We start from the raw sequence: 19,493 nt of genomic DNA, 5'->3' as shown, positions 1-19,493 counted from the left end.
ACGATTAAAGTAACAATAAGTGATTCAAATTAATATATTCTTCATTTTTATACTTGCTACTATTAATTGTAATGATATATATTAATTATTCATTTTTATTTAATGTACTAATCTATGAATTAGTGAGAGATTTAATATTCTACTCCTATTTATTATATTGCAGTCAAATTTATATATTTATATAGATTTATTTTCTATTAAAGTAACAATAAGTGGTTTAAATTAATATATTCTTCATTTTCATAGATGCCACTATTAGTTTGCAATATAATATACATTAATAATTCATTTTTAGTTAATATATTAATCCATGAATTAGTAAGAGATTTATTATTCTACCTCGATTTATTACATTGTAGTCGACCTTATGTATTTATATAGAATAGTGATGTACGGCGGGCTGAGTGCCCCATTAACGTGTTAAGAGGACAATGACTGCAAGAACATCGCATTGGATTGACAACTTCCTTTGTCAAGAGGAGGGATCCTATATCGAACATAAAACTTCTGCTACTGATACAAACTTCCTTATTAAAAGCTACTCAAGAAAGAAGAGGGTGTGGAAGAAAAGGAAGATGAACACCCTTACTTTCATTCCACTGGGTAAGAGCCGAACTTTAAACCGTACAGGACAGAAAACCGGGAGAACGCAGGGCATCGCATTTTCGCAAGCATGTAAGGGCGCGAGAAGCTGCTTCTGCATATTCTCTACTGCCTGAGAGCTAATGTGTCAATCCAACCCAAACCTTCTTCAACGGAAAGCTCAGTAAAAGCTTTTAGAGGTTGAAGTGAAGGGGCAAGATGTTGAGGATCAGTAGTGCGTCAGAAGACCGAAAGCCTCATCGTTGGTCACCACTGCATAATCGTAGCCGAGATGATCTGCCCGTTCCCGGAACTCATTCATCTCATTGCTCGGAACTTGAATCGCAACCAATACATTGGCCCCAGTTTCACCCTGTTTGAATAGGGAAAGAGCAGTATATCAGAAACCAGAATTGCAGAGACAAAAGATGATACCTTTTGTATTCAAAAATCGAGTCACCTGTCCACGGTAATGGAACAAGCTGATGTTCCATCGAGGACTGAAGGCATCCAAGAACTTCATGAGAGCGCCTGGCCTTTCTGGGAATACAAATTGGCACAGGACCTCATTTGGCAGGTTCAATCGGCCCCCCATCTGAAAACCAACTCATACATTGAATATACATCAACATATAGCAATCAATTTCTGAGATTAGAACAATAAGCCAAGAAAAGATCGTTTTTTCCAAGCAAAGATTCAACAAGCTAAAAATTCAACAACAGATTACATAATGCAAGCTGAAAGAGGCAATATATAGTATTAGGAACTGAGCATGTTTACTTTTTGCCTAAGTAAAATGATGTTAATACTTTTCTCAGTTCTTAAATACTACATATATCTTATACATAGGAGATGCCCATGTAGGGTATATACCAGATAACGGAGATGATCTTTGACGAGATCATTCTCTGTGAGATTGTAAGTCATGAGATTTTCAGCTTTCATCCTCTCCTGCAAGTCTTTGAGTTCCAAGACCGTGTGAACGCCAACACTGCATAATGAAAGTATCCAAAATGATGAGTTTGTTCCGAGTGGAAAATATCCAAATGAAAGTCAGGTGCTCCGGGAGTAAGTACTGAACCAATTATTCATCAGCACTATATCAAACTCTCAAGACATGGTGAAGTAAAACAAAATATTAAGGGGAAAAAGAAAAAAGTTATTGCTTTGGAATTTTCTCATTGATATGGTTTACCTGTATAGGACAACAGCATCTTTATCTGAATTACATCTATACTTAAACTCTGTGATGTTCATTGATCCCACCTGTCAAATAAAATGTCCTTTAGTTTCAGCGAAAGAGAATGCCATTTGTAAATAGATCATCAGAGAACCAGAAACACATACTAGTTCACAGAACCGCTTGAAGCTACCAGGTTTCTCCGGCATAACAGTTGCGAGCAGAGCCTCCTGTTTTCTACCCACATTTGCAAGCTCGGTCACAATCCTCAATTTATCAAAGTTCATGTTTGCTCCACTAGTTACTGCAACAACGTTTTCCCCTTTGAGACCATAGTACTTGCAGTAAGCTTCAGCTCCAGCAAGAGCAAGGGCACCTGCTGGCTCCAAAATGTTCCTTTTCTCCTCAAACATGTCCTGCAGCATGACACATAGATATAAAGGCCAATCAATTGCACAAATTTCTCTTAAAAACTGAAGCCTATTGCTACATGAAAAATTCTTAGCACAGAAAGATTATGAGGCTAATGGTAGGTGGTAAACCTCTTACACAGGGATAAACAAGAAGAATGGAGAGGATGTGCTGCAGACAATTACTTAAGAATAAAATAAAAGAACAAACTAATTACCAGGTCTATGCAGCAGTAGATTATCCAGTTAAATAGCAGGGAGGATATGAGAAAATTCTGATGTAAGCAAGTACAAATAAGAGAGGACAGATACTTGAGAACTCAAAAAGAGTTCTCACCACAAAATCCTCAATAGATAGTCCCAAAAGCAGAAGGAACTTTTCAGTTTGTTTGATGCTAATGTAATTGTAGTCTCGAATTCTTCGTCTGATGACCTTGAAAGGGACTACACCTTTATTCACAAATAGATGGGTTTCTAAGGGATCAAAATTTTGTTTAGGGCATTTACCTTGATGGATGCACATATAGCATCACGGCCGACAAGAACAACCCCATCAACCAATTCTCTGCACAACCTGAAAGTTTCTTCTCCAACAACTTTGACAGCCACACCATCAGCAAAGCCTCCAACCTGGTCCAACATCACTCTCTCACCATGATGTAATGATAGGGCCATAGCATTTGCATCAGAGGGCTCCACACCAATGATCTTTACCTGCACATAGATAATCACATATGAAGGAGGAAAACAAACTATAGAATAAGAACATAAGATAGAGAAAGACATACAAACAAACAAACAAATAGGCACTCAAATAGCTAGAACAGACTGCAAAATCAGAAAAATGGACTGACTACTCTGTGAAAGCTTCACAGAAAATATAAGGTACAGGGAATTGTAATGAAGAGCCTCGTACAGGTCAAAGCCATTTAGCAGTTTACCCAAAAGCTAAAAAAAGATGCCACTGACCTCAGGAGAAACCATTTTCACGTAAGCAGCAATACCAGCTATGAGCCCCCCACCACCAACAGGAACGAAAATTGCGTGCAGTGGACCTATCCCCCGCTGCACTATCTCACGCACTATCTCCATCCCAACTGTTCCCTGTCCCACAATTACATCTGGATGATCAAAAGGAGGTATAAATGTGCGGCCCTCCTCTTCACCCCGTTTCTTAGCATGTGTTTGGGCCTCATCGTATGAATCACCATAAAGAACAACAGTAGCACCCAGCCGTTCAACAGAACGCCACTGCCAGTTAAGAATCATTAGTTCAGTTAGGGAAAACAAAAATCCTACATGGAGTTATCAAAGATAAATGCCGTAAAATATAACCTTGATTTCTGGTGTCGTGACAGGCATAACAATCACAGCACTACAGTTAAGTTTGTTTGCAGCTAGTGCAACCCCTTGAGCATGATTTCCAGCAGACGAGCAGATAACCCCTCTATCCAATTTCTCTCTTGGAAGTTGTGCCATCATATTGTAAGCCCCGCGGAGCTTGAATGAGAAAACCTGCCAGAAAAATCCAGACTTTTTTTAGCAAAAGATTTCGAGAATTGGAACTCCAAAAATCACCATTTTTTACTTGGAAGTTATCATATGATTCGTGCATTCATCCTCACCTTGGTGGGACAGATCAACCACAACAACAACTTAAGCAGATTTAAGCATAAAGCTGTTACTAAGGATTGGCAAAGAATATCACATTCAATTACCATAGAGAAAACAAGTAGCCACAATTCCAATCTAAAAATTGTATTTTTCATCCAAAGGAACAGACTTTCAGAAAATCCAGCCATCACACAATTAGCCATAACTTAAAAGTTAGCCAAGAGATTTCATGGCCAATGAATAGCGTAACCCAACTTCGCTTCCGAGACCGAAGCATTAGCTCAAACCCCGGACTTTCCTATGATCCCCGAAGTTAAAGAAATTTTCCAGTAGATTGCAAGAAAGTATGAGCCAATAATAATTCCAGATAGCCGCCCCCCCGGCCAAAACCTCATTTCCTCATAGGCCGTCAGATAATTTTACGTCCGTTGTCCATCTCCCACTACATACCCGGTTCTTCCATCAGGCATAACATGTGCACGAAGGTTAGAATCGAAGTAAGTTCAGCTCAGAGGCTCTAAGTGCAATGTTCAGAACCGACGAATATACATCTCCAATCCAAAAGCTCCACCTTTAAGAAACCAAATGAAAATATTGGTCGAATATTAATCACGGCGAAAGAAGAATATAGATGGAGGACTCACGGGCTGCATATCTTCTCTCTTGAGCAACAGATTGACACCCCACCTCTTGGAGAGCTTCTCCGCCAGCTGCAGCGGCGTCTCGTCGGCCACGCCATACACCTTCGACGACAAGATATTCGTCAAGTACTCCATTGCACTGACGTTGTCATCGCCGCTGCCGTCACCCAGGGCCGTGCGGTCCGGCACTGCCCCGAGGTAACCGGGTGGGTACTGAAGAGAGTCGGGCGAGACCTTCCGGAGAGGCGGCGCCGGTGGCGTAGAATGCAGCGGTGGTGCCGCTGGGGAGACCGTCGCGGCATTCTCGCTGGCGGCGACGGTGGCGGAGGGCGGTCTCAGGGACATATCGCCTTTCCATTTGGGGAGAGTGGCTCGTATCTGGAACTTGAACGGGAGCTTCTCGGCGGCAGGAGACGGCGAGGTTCGGGGTAGGAAGAGAGGTGATTTCGCCGCCGCTAAGCCGAGAGCTTCCATTGCCGACGGAGATGCAGAAATCAAGGGGCGGGAGACCGCGACGCCGTTGAGAGCAATGGAGGGAGGGGGGCCGGGTTCCCATTTCTCAGTTCCGGTCCTTTATATAGCGGGTTAATTGCATAACTCCCCCTAAACTTTGAGCCAGGTGCAATATCCTCATTGGATTTTAATTCTAATCGATTTACTTCTTGGAGTGTTTGGTTTTAGAATTAAATAAAGTTAAATTTTGATTGTAATCGATGATTGTGTAATGACTGTTGAATTGTTGAAAAATTAATGAATAGTTGAGAGAATTTAGTATTAAAAATTAAATTGAGTATAATGGAATTATATGTGAGTTTATATATAGGACCCACCTTTTTAAATTGGAAGAGTTGATTTTTATTGTGTAGTAAGTAGAGTTAAAGATATAGTTAAAATCTTAAAATCAGATTGCAAAACCAAATGGAGTAACTTTCAGAATAAGTTGAATTTACCTCTTAAGCATTGCATCAAAACCCCTTCACTTCGTCATTATAAAAACAACAACCCAAATGGAAACATGTTGGATTCTATGGGAAGACACTGACTTCTTGAGCTGATGTGCTATGATATTTTTCGTAATATTATCCTTTTCTCGAGAAAGAAATAAATTGATCATAATGTTAAGCTATTATTTTAGTTTGAACTTATTTTTTATAATATTAAAAATTATTTAGAATAAAAGTAATTATAATATCTTTTTAAATTTCTTGGTTAGCCTTTTTTTTTTATCTTCAAACCTACTCAAAGTATGAAAGCTCGCTATAAAGATAATGTCATATAATAACTTTTGCTCTAACTCTTAGAAATGAGTTTATGCATAACGATATCAAAGATTAACAACTTTCCCTTTATAAAAAAGTTGAATTTCATGAAACACAAAAAGTAAAACGACTGAAGACGATGAAACTTTCCGGGTTGCCCTCTCAAATTCATGCACAATTAAGTCTGAGCCAGTGTTCGATTTGCCAGAATAATACAGGCTAAGGAGTTACAGTTGATAAAATTCGAACTGGGAAGCAAATTGCGACTCTACCAAAACTTTAGAACGTTAATTGCAAAATTTAAATCTTGAGGGAAAATATTGCTTCTGACCTAAAGAACAGGGATGTTTCTGCAATTAAGACCTTATTTGAGGTAGGAGAGGAGGAACCGAGCCGCCGGGGAGCGCTCGCCTTGTCGTTTCGTGCCTATGAAATGGTTTAGCCAATGTCGTTCTTGGATGCGCTGCAATGATTGTCCTCTTTTAAACTATTTTCTTGAAAAAGGAAGTTGTCCTCAGTCCTCATCTAAACTCACCGCATGTAAAATACATAAAAGGAAATATTTCTTGTTGGAATAAAATGTCCAAATATTATCTTCTTCTCTCGACAATACGGAGCCCAAAAGAAAAGAATATAAGCAGTAACCAGTTAGGATGGGATTAAATTTGCTCTCGAATGATGAGAAAGTGCGTAAGGGTTTTTTTTTTTTTGAATTTTGGTATACAAAAGCTTAGTCAAGCCAAGTAAAACTCTCACAGTATAGATTTTCTGTATTCACAATTACTCAAATTCAAGACTTTACTTAAGCATGACATGCGTCGAACTTTTTAAATCGATTTAAGTTGGTAGAGTGCGTGAGGGCTTTTTGTACAATGAAAAGTACTGTGCATGCTCAATTTTGTAGCAAAAGCCCACTACTGCGATCACTTATTTGCTATTGTTGTAGGTAACCACTGTGTTAACGTTCTTGTCACCTATTAGAATCCCATCGAAGGCCTCTCGAGCAGTCTTTCATAAGCCGAGCTCATGATCATTCGTCCCGATCCTGGGTGCGCTAATCGAAAGCTTTAGTCGTCTAATTATAAATTTCCATATCGAGTTACTGCACGGTTTCATAGGTCTAGAAATAAACACAAAATTGTGCAAGTAACCCGATGAGGGTTTTCGGATTGCCTGACTGAAGATTTCGATTGGCGCCTCCACGATCAGGACAAATGATCACAAGCCCAGCTTATGAAGGGTTCCACGTAGGGCCTCCGGTGGGATTCCACTAGGTGATAAGAACATTGGCCCGACGATCACCTACAACAATAGCAAACAAGTAATCCTACTAGTGGGCTCGAGCAAGAACTGCACTCTTCATCGCACAAAAACCCCTTATACACTATCTCACTATTTTTTTTGGGTGAGTGGTAAAACTTCATTAAAAATCAAGAAACATTTACAATATTAAAACCATTCGCCCAAGCAGTCCATCAAACAAACAATAACTCATCCCCAAAGGGATACAATATAACTCACTCTCCCCTATCCACATTCAATTTGCTAAAGACTTAGCATATACAAAATGTACAAGCTTTAAAGAAATGTTAGGAAGAATCAAAACTCGCTTTTTCACCTCAACAAGATTTGTTGTATGAAAGCTGATATAGACATGGCATTTTTCTTGTAGATTCTTGCATATCGTTCACGCGATATTCGATATGTATAATGCGTCCAGAGACGCTTCAAACATATTGTGTCAAGTTTCGTGCCTTTGAAAGATGACATCCATTACAACTCTGAATGCCAATCGAGGTGAGGTCTCTGTACTCCAATTCAAGCTATTAGACTTCTCCATATTGCTTGTGTAACGGGACAAGTAAAGAATAGGTGATCGTGAGACTCCAAATGGCTTCTGCAAAACTCACATTCTGTAGTTACAACATCAAATCTGTCCTTAGTGCTTAATCTATCGAGCACACATAACCAGCTAATGAAAGGTGAGCTAGGCGTATGCCCATCAAACAAAATTGCTCCCGTCCATTCCATTTTGTGTCCTCTTGGCCTAAAGCGGCCCCAAGTACTGTAAAGAGAGTATTGTCTAGATTCATGAGGTGTTCAGACTACAATATCCCGTGCAACAAGTTCCACTTGAGCAGCTAAAGCATGAATGGAGGTAGCATAGGGATTTGAACTTTTCAGTCAAACCCAACTACCATTAAGCAACACTACACTAACCGTGGCATGTTGTCATATACTTGGAAAACACTCGGTTCCCCTTTCATAGTACTTAATCAAAGGTCCTATATGCAGCCAGGGATCAAATCAAAAAGATACATTGAACCAATTCTAGAACTGACATAAGGCGAGAGCATATGTCTTAGTTGTAGCAATTTTCACGAATTCCATGAACAATCACCAGCAACTTTCAATGACCACGAGTTTCTTCTTCGTAGCAGGTATCTATGCACCCTAGCAACCCAAAGGAATCTGGCCTTAACAAGACTAGACCACGGATTTTTAAGGACACAAACCTTATTCCAAATGGCTAGATCTTTTATGCCAAGCCCACCCTCCCTCCTGGGAAGAAATACTAACTCCCACTTGACTTTGTCTCCCCCGGTATGTTGTTCAAGACCCTTCTAGAGAAATCCTAAACACTTTTGGTGCACAAATCTAATAGATCTCTTAGGTAATATAAAGTGCAAGCACCAATAATTTGCTATGCTAAAAAGAACATAATTGATCAATTGAACTCTGCATGCATAAGATAGATACTTGACAGACTAGGTTTTTATACGCTTAGTAATCCTCTCTATCAAAGCTTCACAAGTCCTTATAGAGAACTTACCAAAGACAAGCGGTAATCCTATATGTAAATTCCCCCTTTTAAATGCAGAATAGTCGTAGAAAGAAAATCGAAATGGAAGGAGGGGTTGGGGTCACCGATTGGTGGCCTCAGCCTCCGAATCGACTAGGGGATTCGAGTTGGAATTGCCGATCGATTTGCAGGCTAGGGTCACCAATTGACAATCCCAACCCCTCTATAGAGGCTGCCGGTGCCCACGAAGGTCGTCGAAGCTTGATGTCGGAGTTCCCGGTTGATTCGGGGGTTGAGACCGCCAATCGGTGACCTAGACCCCTTCACCGAGGTCACCGATACCCACGGATGACGCCATCGACCTCGGTTGAGGGGTCATGGTCGCCGATAGACGGCCCAGCCCCGTGAATTGATTGAGAGCTCCGACTCGGAGGCCTCGGTTGATTTTGGGGCTGGGGCCGCTAATCGGCGACCTGATCCCTCCTCCGATGTCGCTGGTACCCACGAAGGACTGGCGACCTCAGTGGAAGGGTCGAGGTCGCCAACCCTTCTTTCCCTTTCGATTTTCTTTCTAGGACTTAAATGAAAAAAATGAAAAGTTGAGAATACAAATGATACAAGAAAAAAGATTTAGAATCAAAATAATTAAAAGGCTAAAGATTGAGAACTAAAAATGAAAAAAAAAAAAACTAACGTCGTAACCCCCCTAAACGGAGTACATCATAGGGCAGCTAATTGTTCATAATAAAAGCACAAGATGCAATTTTTTCGGATCCTAAACCACAAAGGAATTTTTGTACTTTTTTTTTTACAAAAATAAACTTTACTTAACCTAACTTAACATAATTTAACTTAATAATGTCTTAACTTAACTTAACTTAACAATATTCGAAAAGCGTTGTTTATGATATCGTTAGGTTACTAGCTCTACTCTCATATTGAAAATGTACTTGGATTCCACGTTCAGTAACCCTCATATACATGACTTAAGCCAATACGACAACGAGTCCAATTTTCTCTCTCTTTTTGTATGCTTGAGGTTTATCATAATCTTGATGTATCGCTACCTTCTTAGTAATAAAATCTTAATATTACTTATAAAAAAACTTAACTTTTTCTTCAATTCAACAATACAATCATTATTTTTTATTTTTATCTAAATTATGTCTCATACTTATTCTTATCTTTATAATAATTAAATTTTCAATATTAAATTTTCTCAACTATTCAACATTTTTTTTTCAATTTTAACATTTTTTCCTCAATTCAACAACACAATCATTACTTTTTTATCTTATTTTTCAAGTTCTCTCACATATTTTTCCAAACTACTTTTGTATTCATCTCCTTAAATCAAATTAAATCATATTTAACTTCATTACCAAACGCTATGTAAGTAACTTTTGTGGGTTGAACAAGATTCCAATAATTTTACAACTTGAAAATAAGGCAAATATTACTGTCTTTATATGCTTTCATAACTGTATAACGTGAAATTACTGACAATGTATGACCTTAAGTATCTATATCTATCTATATTACAGTAAAAGAGAATTGGTACATTATATGCGTATGAAATATTTAAGTGTAACTAGTTAATTTTATTTTCTAAAAATATTTAATCAGTTTTAATTTTATTTTCAATAAATTATTTCAAATAAGAGATCTTTTTTAAATAAGTATATCAAATAAAAGATCTTAGAACTTTTCTACCCTTACAATACTCAAAAGTATTTTAGATAAATTTTGTAAATAAGCTTCTCACTCTTATTTTATAATCACACCAATTAAGTATATGTATATATATTTAATATTGATGATATATTAATGAAGAAACATTGTGTACTATAATTTAATATTTTGATTCTTATAATTTATTAAAAAAGAACAAATATATTTCGTATTTTTATAGTACGTGAAAATCATTAATTATGAGATTCTTAAAAAGAGTTAAAAGAAAAATAGAATTAAATGGTAATTGGTTCACTTATAAAAATATATTTGATGCAAATTGAAAATAGGAATATTCCAAGAAGAAATCACTTGATAAAAAAATCGATGATATTTTTCTTATAGTTGTATATTTCAGTCATTACTAGAGTTTTCAAAATATGATGATTATATCAACAATGAAAAAAAATTCAATTAGAATTTGCTAATTTTAATTATATTTTTAATACAAATTTAAGCAAAATATACACCAAATCCGCGCATTGTACAAACAAAGGCTAGTACGAAGTTATTAATCAATGCATAGTGAGTGATAGTAAATTTCGTGCTCCATTTTGGTCGGGCTTCAGCGGAATTTATTGGCTGTTGTGCACTGGGCCACGATACAAATAAAAAATGGGCAGTATTGTATTTCTCTTTTTCAGGGTCCGCTTAAATAGTGAGAAATTTCGGGTATTTCCGCAACTCATCACACTTTCTCTAGTAAATTACTTTATATGGCAGGATAAAAATTCTCTGGAATAGACTTGATATATTTCCCAAAGACAAATTATCTCGCTGGATAAGAAAAATACCAATTAAATGGGTGATATTTTTTAGATTACTCTCACGGATCCCATCTTAGAATTCCTCGAAAAAGAACAAATCTTCAACTAGCCATTTCTTTCTTTATATGCTCTATTGTGCCGCCTGCAAAAAGACATTATAAAATATCAAAGAGAATAGCGCAATGACGTACACTCTCATATGATAATCAAAATGTTTCAAATTCGATACCCAGTGTGACTATTCATATTTATTAATTATTAACTATAGAAATTCTACTTAATAAATAGTACTACATCCGCGATCTCCCTTATAGGAAAAAAAAGAAGAAGAAGAAATTTAGGGAATATTGATTGATAGTGGCGTATAAGTTTAGAATCCTCCATAAATTCCCCCATTACTCGCATAATAATCTTCTTTGATTTTCTCTTTAATTAGCTTGATTTATTTTCCTTCTTTGCCGCCACTAGCTGTTAGAGGGCTAATGTATATATGTATATGTGTGTGTGCATATATATATATATATATCCATCTCCTGCAGATTGATTTGAGTGAATGAGAAAATACATTGCCATTCAAGCTTCAAGACTTTCAAAAAAATGAAATTCATTTCTTGGACGAATATAACTCGTAGTTGTTAGAGGGTAATTTTTATTTCCAGGTAACTCTACTGCGGATAATTATGAGTGCGTTTGATTTCAGAGTTAAAGTAATTTTGATTTTGATTGTGGAAAATGACAAATGATATGGTATTATAAATTTAACTTGGGAAACGTGTGTTTTTGTTGTGTAATGAATAAAATTAAAATTAAAATCATAATTCTAAAATCAAACTATCAAACCAAACGGGCCCTATAATTCGATTTAGATGCAATTTAAATATTCCCCTTGTTTGGCAATAAATTAGCATTCACTAAAATATATTGTCATTCTTAACACTCACATTAATCTAACAATGTTCAAACCAAATGACCCCTACACGTAGTTTTCACTCTCATCGTTATTGTCCCCAAAAAAAAAAAAAGGCCGGTACGAGTTCATTTTCAAACGAAGAAAAGTATAAGTTGGGAGGGAGGAAGAATCTGGGAGCCCCGTGCGTGATGGACAAAGTGGGGCCTACGTACGTGGACGGTGATATGGTCGAGTCCACATCCTCGGATGAGAATCATGTGATGTTGTCTCTTGTTTGACTTGGATGGCCCACGCGGTCATCAATAAGCACATTTATCCTGCGCTGCGTACAGTATCACTGTATTAGACTTGCTGAAATTGTTCTAATGTACTTAGACCCCGAAATGTGATTGGTAGACGCGATTATTATATTTCAAAATTTATTAGTTAATCCCTTAATCAGTGCTCCATTGTTGGAGTTTTATAATATAGAACCTCATATTTTTATAATATATGAGCTGATACCGTTACCGAATTACATTCCTATCACTCTTTTTTTAATTAAAATAGATTATTCATAACAAATCTTAATTTGTCATACTATATGAATTACAAATATACGCATTTTTTGGTTTTGAAAGTTGAATTGGGGCGACGGTCCATTTTATATCATATATAATATACATACAATGGTGGCACCTAAAGTTTCGTTGTTTCTTCTTCTTATTCTAACATCTTGCTTTTAACCCGTAGCAAGAGGCATAACAAAGAACAATAAACTATTGTGCACAACCAAACGCGTGGGACATGACCTTATATGTAATTTCTCGTCGAAATTATTGCAGTTCGTGACACATAAGAAGATGTGATCTCCTCAAACATCGAGATGAAAATTTAAGCACGGATCATGTAATGAGTCGCCTTAGCAATTTATAATGCATCTTATTGCATGCATTTGCAGCGAAGATAAACACGTACTCCATACGTTCTCTCTTTGTCTCCCACTCAAACTTTCAAAATTTGCAAGAAACTCCCCAGTGGTAAGGAGATCCAATTCACAAGTCGAAACCAATAATTTTTTACTCCATTCCAGTCCAAAGTTATGGCCTTCAGCCTATATGATCACAAGCCCAAGAAGAATGATGTTGTTTCCAAGACATAAATGAGCTCTCAGTGGCATATGGGGAGAAATTCATTTCTAATTATAAGGAATTAATGAAGCAATTAAAGACTTCGAAAAAAATGAAGTAAAATAAAAAAGTTAACGATAAAGCGTATTCAATCTCATAGAAGTCACTACAAGAACACGAACCTAGGGTGATCTTTTTTTGCCGAACCTTCGAAAAGGTCGCCTAAAGTACTAATGGTTAGGGTCTAGGACCACCCCAAAAAAAATGGGTCACCCCATTTGGAGTGAAGATAAACACCTTCTCCATACCCCCTCTCTTTGTGTCTCCCCCTCAAACTTTCAAAATTTGCAAGAAACTCCCCATCGTAAAACTTTGTCTAGCAAGGAGATCCAATTCACGAGGCGAAGCATATAACTTTTGACTCCGTTTCCGCTCAAAGTTATGGCCTTCAGTTCAGCCTATAAAGAAAAATACCAATTAACTAGGCGATATTTTAAGATTACGCTGGTGGATTTCAGCTCAAAATTCTAAAGAAAAAGAACAAAAATCTCCTCCAATTAACTTTTTTTCTTTCTCCATTTAATGCGCGCAAAAGATATTTTGGTTAATAATTAATAGTGGTGTAAAATTCTAGAATCCTCCATAACTTCCCTGATTTTTTTTTTGGCACACCGTAACTTCCCTGATTACTTGTATTATAATCTTCCTTGATTTTCTCCTTAATTAGCTTGATTTATTTTCCTTCTTTACCGCCACATATGTGTATATGTGTATATACATATATCTCCATCTTGCACAGATTGATTTGGTGATGAGAAAATACATTTTTATTCCAGCTCCAATACTTTTCAGAGAGTGAGATTCAGTTCCTGGACGACTATAATTCATAATGTTGATAAATAAATGAATTTTTTTTACCATAAAACGAAACCTTCTATTATTTTTTGTTTTTGTTTTGAAAATTCAAAAAATTTACCAATCGGTAAGAATAATGCGACAAATTTTAATTTTGTCTATGCAATAATCTCAATTTCTTTATGAACTCCTAATTTTATCAACTAATTTTTTCATGATTATAATTCGATTTAAATGAAATTAAATATTCACTTTATTTGACAATAAATTAGAATTCTTTAAAGGGTAAAATACACTCACCTGTCTTGAGATTTGGAGAAATAACACTCAATCACATTTGTTGAGAAAATATGCTCAATCCTGACTGATTTATTTGACAAAATCATTATTTTTAGAAAAAATACCAATTGAGGTCATAACTTTTGCATCTCTTTCTTTTCAAGACTATACATTTATATTTTACTAAATAAGGTCCACATTACATAATATTTTCATTTTAAAAATATTTCTTTTGTTTTGAAAAATAACAAAAATCAAATATTCAAAAAAGAAAAAAGTTAAAAATCGCGAATATAAAGGAGAAATTAAGAGAAGAAGGGCCAGTTGAGATGCCATATACCACTGCCACCTTAGCCGACGCCATCGGGGATGCCGAACACCTCGTCTTACACGGTGGTGGCTAGAGACAAGCCACCGGAGATGGAAATGGTACAATAAAAAACGAATCGTATTCACAAACAAGCACACCATATTTTAAACTGTATAATTGCATCAAATAATTATGAGATGTGATGGTAGTCGTACTCAAAGCAATATTGTCGGAGAGCTTTCTCCTCTCTCTTTGCCCACCTTTTTTTTAAACTTTGTTTTTGTCATTTTTTTTAAATTTATAAAATTAAAGAACACATTTTAAAAGTAAGGAAGGACTTACACTAACATTTTATTTAAACGGTGGCCTTATTAGGTAAAATAGAAAATATATGGCTTTAAGAAAAAAATTCAAAATATATGGATTATGTGCCCTATCTCCCAATCTCAAAAGGAGGTGAGTGCATTTTGCCCATCTTTAAAATATATAGTCATTCTTAATATTCTCATTTATTTAATAATTATACTATGAATCAAAATGGCCCCCTTAAACCTAGTTTTTCACTCTCATTACTATTGTCCAAACAAAAGGGCTGGCACGAGTTTATCGCTAACGAAGAAAAGTATAAAATCTGGAGGGAGGGATGATCCCAGAATCCACGTGACGGACAAAGTGGGGCCCACATGTGGTGTCGACGGGCCCCACATCTTGTATTGTCTGATGTTCTTTCTTATCGACTTGGATGGCCCCCTCGATCGTCAAAATCACAAATATTGAATATCCAGTGCTGGGTCCAGCATCAGACATGCTGAAATTATTCGACATGCTTTATGGCCCGTTTGATTTGTAAGTTAAAATCACTTTGATTTTAATTTTAATTTTAATTTAATATAGTACACAACAAAAATATACATTTTTTAAGTAAAAAATTTTAACTTTAACTTTAACTCAACACACTATATAACGAAAATACACGTTTCCCAAGTCAAATTTATAATTTCAACTCATTTGTCATTTTCTACAATCAAAATCAAAGTTACTTCAATTCTGAAATCAAATGCATTATAAGTGTCCGAAATGTGTATGGTAGACGCGATTATAATTTTAAAATTTTGTTGATCAATGCTCCGTTGTTGGAGTTTTATTGTATAGAATCACATAATTTTATAATATGAGCTGATATCATAATCGAATTTTCTTCATACTATAACTCTATGTTTAATATAAATAGATTATTCACAACAAATCTAAATTTTCCGTACTATATAAATTACAAATATACGGAGATTTTTTTTTAAAAAACTTTTGAATGTTGGAATGAGAATATGGTCCATTTCATCCTCGCCCCCAATAATAATATGATAGGTGTAGTATGTGGTCTTGAAATTTCAACTTGGACCTAACACATGTAAAATATGATAACTCAACCAATAAACTGTTACTTGAGTAATGATCGGTATTAATCCTCGTAAAAAGGAAGACATAAGTTCTTTTAACAAGAAATGCACTTGTTAAAAGAATGACTAATCTTAAATGCTCCGCCAGTCGAAGTTATACGAGTAATATTTTTCACAATTTTTGTCACTGAAAAAAAAAACAGTCCATGAACAAATATACATGATCATAGATATTAATAATGTGGCACCTAAGGTTTCCTTGTTTTCTTCTTCTTCTGCCTCTTTTAATATCTTGCTTTTCAACTGTAGCTAGAGGCATCGCACAGAACAATAAACTATTGTGCCAACCAAACAGGGGGCATGACCTTACATATATGTCGTCATCGGGTACCATTGAATCTAAAGTTATTGCAGTTCGTGACGCGTAAAAACATGTGATTTCCTTAAACATCGAGATGAAAATATATGCACTTGATCATGTAACAAGTCACCTTAGTGATTTATAATGCATCTTATTGGGAGCATTTGCAGTGACCATAAACACCTTCTCCATACTCTCCCCAGGTCAAATTCCAAAATTCGCAAGAAGCTCCGCATTGTAAACCTCTGACAGTCTGTCCGGCTAGGAGATTCAATTCACGGGCCGAAGCCCATAACTTTTGAATCCATTTCAGCCCAAAGTTATGGGCCTCAGCCCATAAGACGCCGGAATCTCAGGCAATGAATGTCGAATAAGCTCTCTGGTCGGTACGGAGAGATCCGATATTCCTTATTTCATAATCAATCAAGCAACCAAAAGACTTCAAAAAAATAAAATAAATTGAAATAAAAAAATGACGATGAAGCACAATCAATCTCATCAAAGTTAATTTTGCTGCTGTTAAAGGTTGTTTCTGTACCATTTGACAAGCGTATCGTTCGGAGAAATCTGTGTTTTTGTCCAAGATCCGAGTATAATGTAGGTTCACGTTTTAACTACCAGTGACAATTTCAATTCATTCTTTGAGATTGTATCTATCTTGTCATACTGTGTTCCTTGTAAAATTTTGTTCGTACTTTGTGGGGCTCAAATTGCACGTAAGGACGGTCCTCAACTGCCCTTTAGCATAAGTTAAGGGCATTATACCATATGTTAAAATTGCCTTCCCAACCATTTCCAGACGTCGTTTCTAGACCTTTGTGTTGGAACACAACTTTAATAAAAAGCAACTTTCATTTCGTTTCTTAATGTTTCGAAAAGCCAAATCCACATTCTCACTGCACCACCACCTCCGTTTATTGATCACATTAATGACTTCTTTGGATTGCGGGTTATGACGGGATATGGAGAGGTGGGTTTATAGGGATATTCTAATTTGGCAGGTGTTGACGTCTGTCATTATCGCGACCATTCTCTGAATCCTTTTATCCAAAATATACTCGAAGGCAACATCTAATCCACAGACGAACGCATGGAAACATCTAATCGGTCATGAATCCGGCGGCGTTCTTTCCCCGGAACGTCGCTGCCGGTGGAAACCGAATCCAAATGAGCACGTGTTTCAGGAGAAGCTATGATCACAAGTCAGAAAATCGATCGGTCGATTTGATATAGCCTGAAAGGGGGAATCAGATTCCCTCATAGATTGCCAAATGACATTGCAATATTGCATTCCATTCCATAGAAAGTATAGTCAAAAACCAACGTTCCGCCCCACTAAACAAAGGAAACGCAATCGCACCATCAATCAATAAGGCAAGGAATCTCTCTTTAATCCTTCCCTCCACCCACCTTCCATAACAATTATTAGGACACGAAGCAAGCACCATTCCTTAACCCCATCAAGCGTCTCCACCGATCATCGAACCGAATTGGTTCCCGTCCCATTCGATCATCCTAAAGCTGCAAAAGAGCTTGCGGCAGGTTGAGCCTCCTGCATGGACGGACCGAAGTCGAAGGTGGATGTCATTAAGCCGGTGATCCTGAAGGCCGGGATTCCGCTGGTGATAGCAGTGGGCAGTTTTATATGGGCAAAGACCATCGCGGCGAGAAGAAACTCGAGTGATCAGAGCATTTGCGTGGTAGATGCGGATTCTTGTAATGAAGAAGGAACGAGTTCAGAAATCGGGGACAAACTCGGGTTTCAGGAAGAGGTGCTGGGACTCGGGAGACTGGTGGAGGGCCTTCAGGAGAGGGAGCGGAAGCTCGAGATGCAGTTCCTACGGTACTGCGAGCTGAGAGACAGAGAGGCTTTGCTGCAGGAGATGGGGAACACGCTGGAATTGGAGTTGGGGCGCACCGAGGCACTCAGTCGGGAAGTTTCGTCCATCGAAGCTGAGCATAAGAGGGCTGCGGAGATTGCCCTGCAGTATGTCAAGGTTCTGCAGGAGATGCAGTGCTTGAAGTCGGAAAATAAGGTGACGCAGAGGAAGGTAAAGAGGCTTTTGAGGAAAGTGAAGCAGCAGTCGGATTTGGTGAGGGACGGTAACCGGAGGATTGAGGCTCAGGAGAAAGATACGTCGAGAACTCGACTGGAGTTGGAGGGTGAGAGAGATGCCATTCAGAAGCTGGAGGGTGAGATCAGAGAGCTGAGGCAAGTGTTGGAGAAGCTGCGGCAAGAGAAAGACGAGATGGGCATCAAACTGAATTCCGTCGAAGAATCGGTTCTAAAGGTCAATAAACTTTATCCTTGTTCTTCTCCTGAATTGAGTTGCGGAACAAAAGCAATCACAAAGCTGCAAGTTTGTATCAAGTGTCGAGCCTTTACGCATCAACACTTTCATCGGTATCTTTTCTTGGAGTTACTAGCTGAACATGATTATTCGATGTGATCAACGCTCATAAATATAGTCTGATTATGGAATGGGATTTATACGAATTAAGGTCGCGAGTCCTCATAAAATAGAGACCTATACTACTGTCTAGATTGGGAAATCAATACGGGCAACGATTGCTAAACGATCTTCTTCATTCATGGCAATGGATTTGCAGACAAAACGGGAAGGTGCATCAAGGGAGGACTTCAGGCAGCTGCTGAAGGAAATGGAACAGCTGCAGAAGGGGCAAACCGCAGAGGAGAAGGAACTCATTTACCTCAGATGGAGCAATGCATGCTTGAGGCACGAAATAACGGGGAACCATGTAAATCACCCGGACGATCACGAGAATCAGGACCTTCTGACAGCGAAGACCGACTCCACGGATCTGGAAGCCGCAGAAGAAGGAACGAGGGACGGAGTTTACCACTCTGACCATGAAGGGTCTTCTTTGGGGACCAGGACCTGCAATATCCACTTTTCAAAGAGGAAGAAGCTGCTGCAGAAGCTGAGGAAATGGATCGAGGGAAATGGGAATGATCACAGCCGGGTGAAAGTTGGACCCCGCGAGGCTGAGGAGCATCGTATCGTTCATGCAAGAGAATCGTGCTCTAGCGCATAAACTAACCTCAACTTGAACTTAATAAAAAAACAGACAGCACATCGTGACAATAATCAGCATTGTGTAAATAACATCAATATTATCATTATTTCCTCAACCATCTGGGAATCGACCCAAAAATACACTGATGGATACAAAATACGACATGGTACAATGTTGGACAACATCAATAAATCTATGAAGCTGTCCTGATTCTATATTCATCTGTCATAGAAAACAAGCGTTGT

At 37.6% G+C, this 19,493-nt stretch overlaps 2 protein-coding genes across 2 annotated transcripts; one reads left to right on the top strand and one right to left on the bottom strand.

The window, feature by feature from the left end:
* Nucleotides 1-432: 432 nt before the first annotated feature.
* LOC116196261 (threonine dehydratase biosynthetic, chloroplastic) lies at nt 433-4,990 on the bottom strand. The gene is made up of 9 exons (XM_031525899.1): nt 4,432-4,990; nt 3,509-3,688; nt 3,143-3,424; nt 2,681-2,887; nt 1,931-2,179; nt 1,779-1,849; nt 1,457-1,574; nt 1,043-1,177; nt 433-955 (listed from the first exon to the last, which is right to left on the bottom strand). The coding sequence occupies exons 1-9, from the start codon at nt 4,900-4,902 to the stop codon at nt 812-814; spliced, it is 1,857 nt and encodes a 618-aa protein (XP_031381759.1). The 5' UTR covers nt 4,903-4,990; the 3' UTR covers nt 433-811.
* Nucleotides 4,991-17,572: 12,582 nt separating this feature from the next.
* Nucleotides 17,573-19,354, top strand: LOC116196267 (protein CHUP1, chloroplastic). Its single transcript, XM_031525911.1, has 2 exons — nt 17,573-18,500; nt 18,820-19,354. The coding sequence occupies exons 1-2, from the start codon at nt 17,766-17,768 to the stop codon at nt 19,264-19,266; spliced, it is 1,182 nt and encodes a 393-aa protein (XP_031381771.1). The 5' UTR covers nt 17,573-17,765; the 3' UTR covers nt 19,267-19,354.
* The last annotated feature ends 139 nt before the right edge of the window (nt 19,355-19,493 follow it).

The sequence above is a fragment of the Punica granatum genome, chromosome 2, assembly GCF_007655135.1.
Source record: "Punica granatum isolate Tunisia-2019 chromosome 2, ASM765513v2, whole genome shotgun sequence".
NCBI lineage: Eukaryota > Viridiplantae > Streptophyta > Magnoliopsida > Myrtales > Lythraceae > Punica > Punica granatum.
The sequence above is the reverse complement of the archived record's forward strand: the minus strand, read 5'-3'. Positions and strand labels throughout refer to the sequence as shown.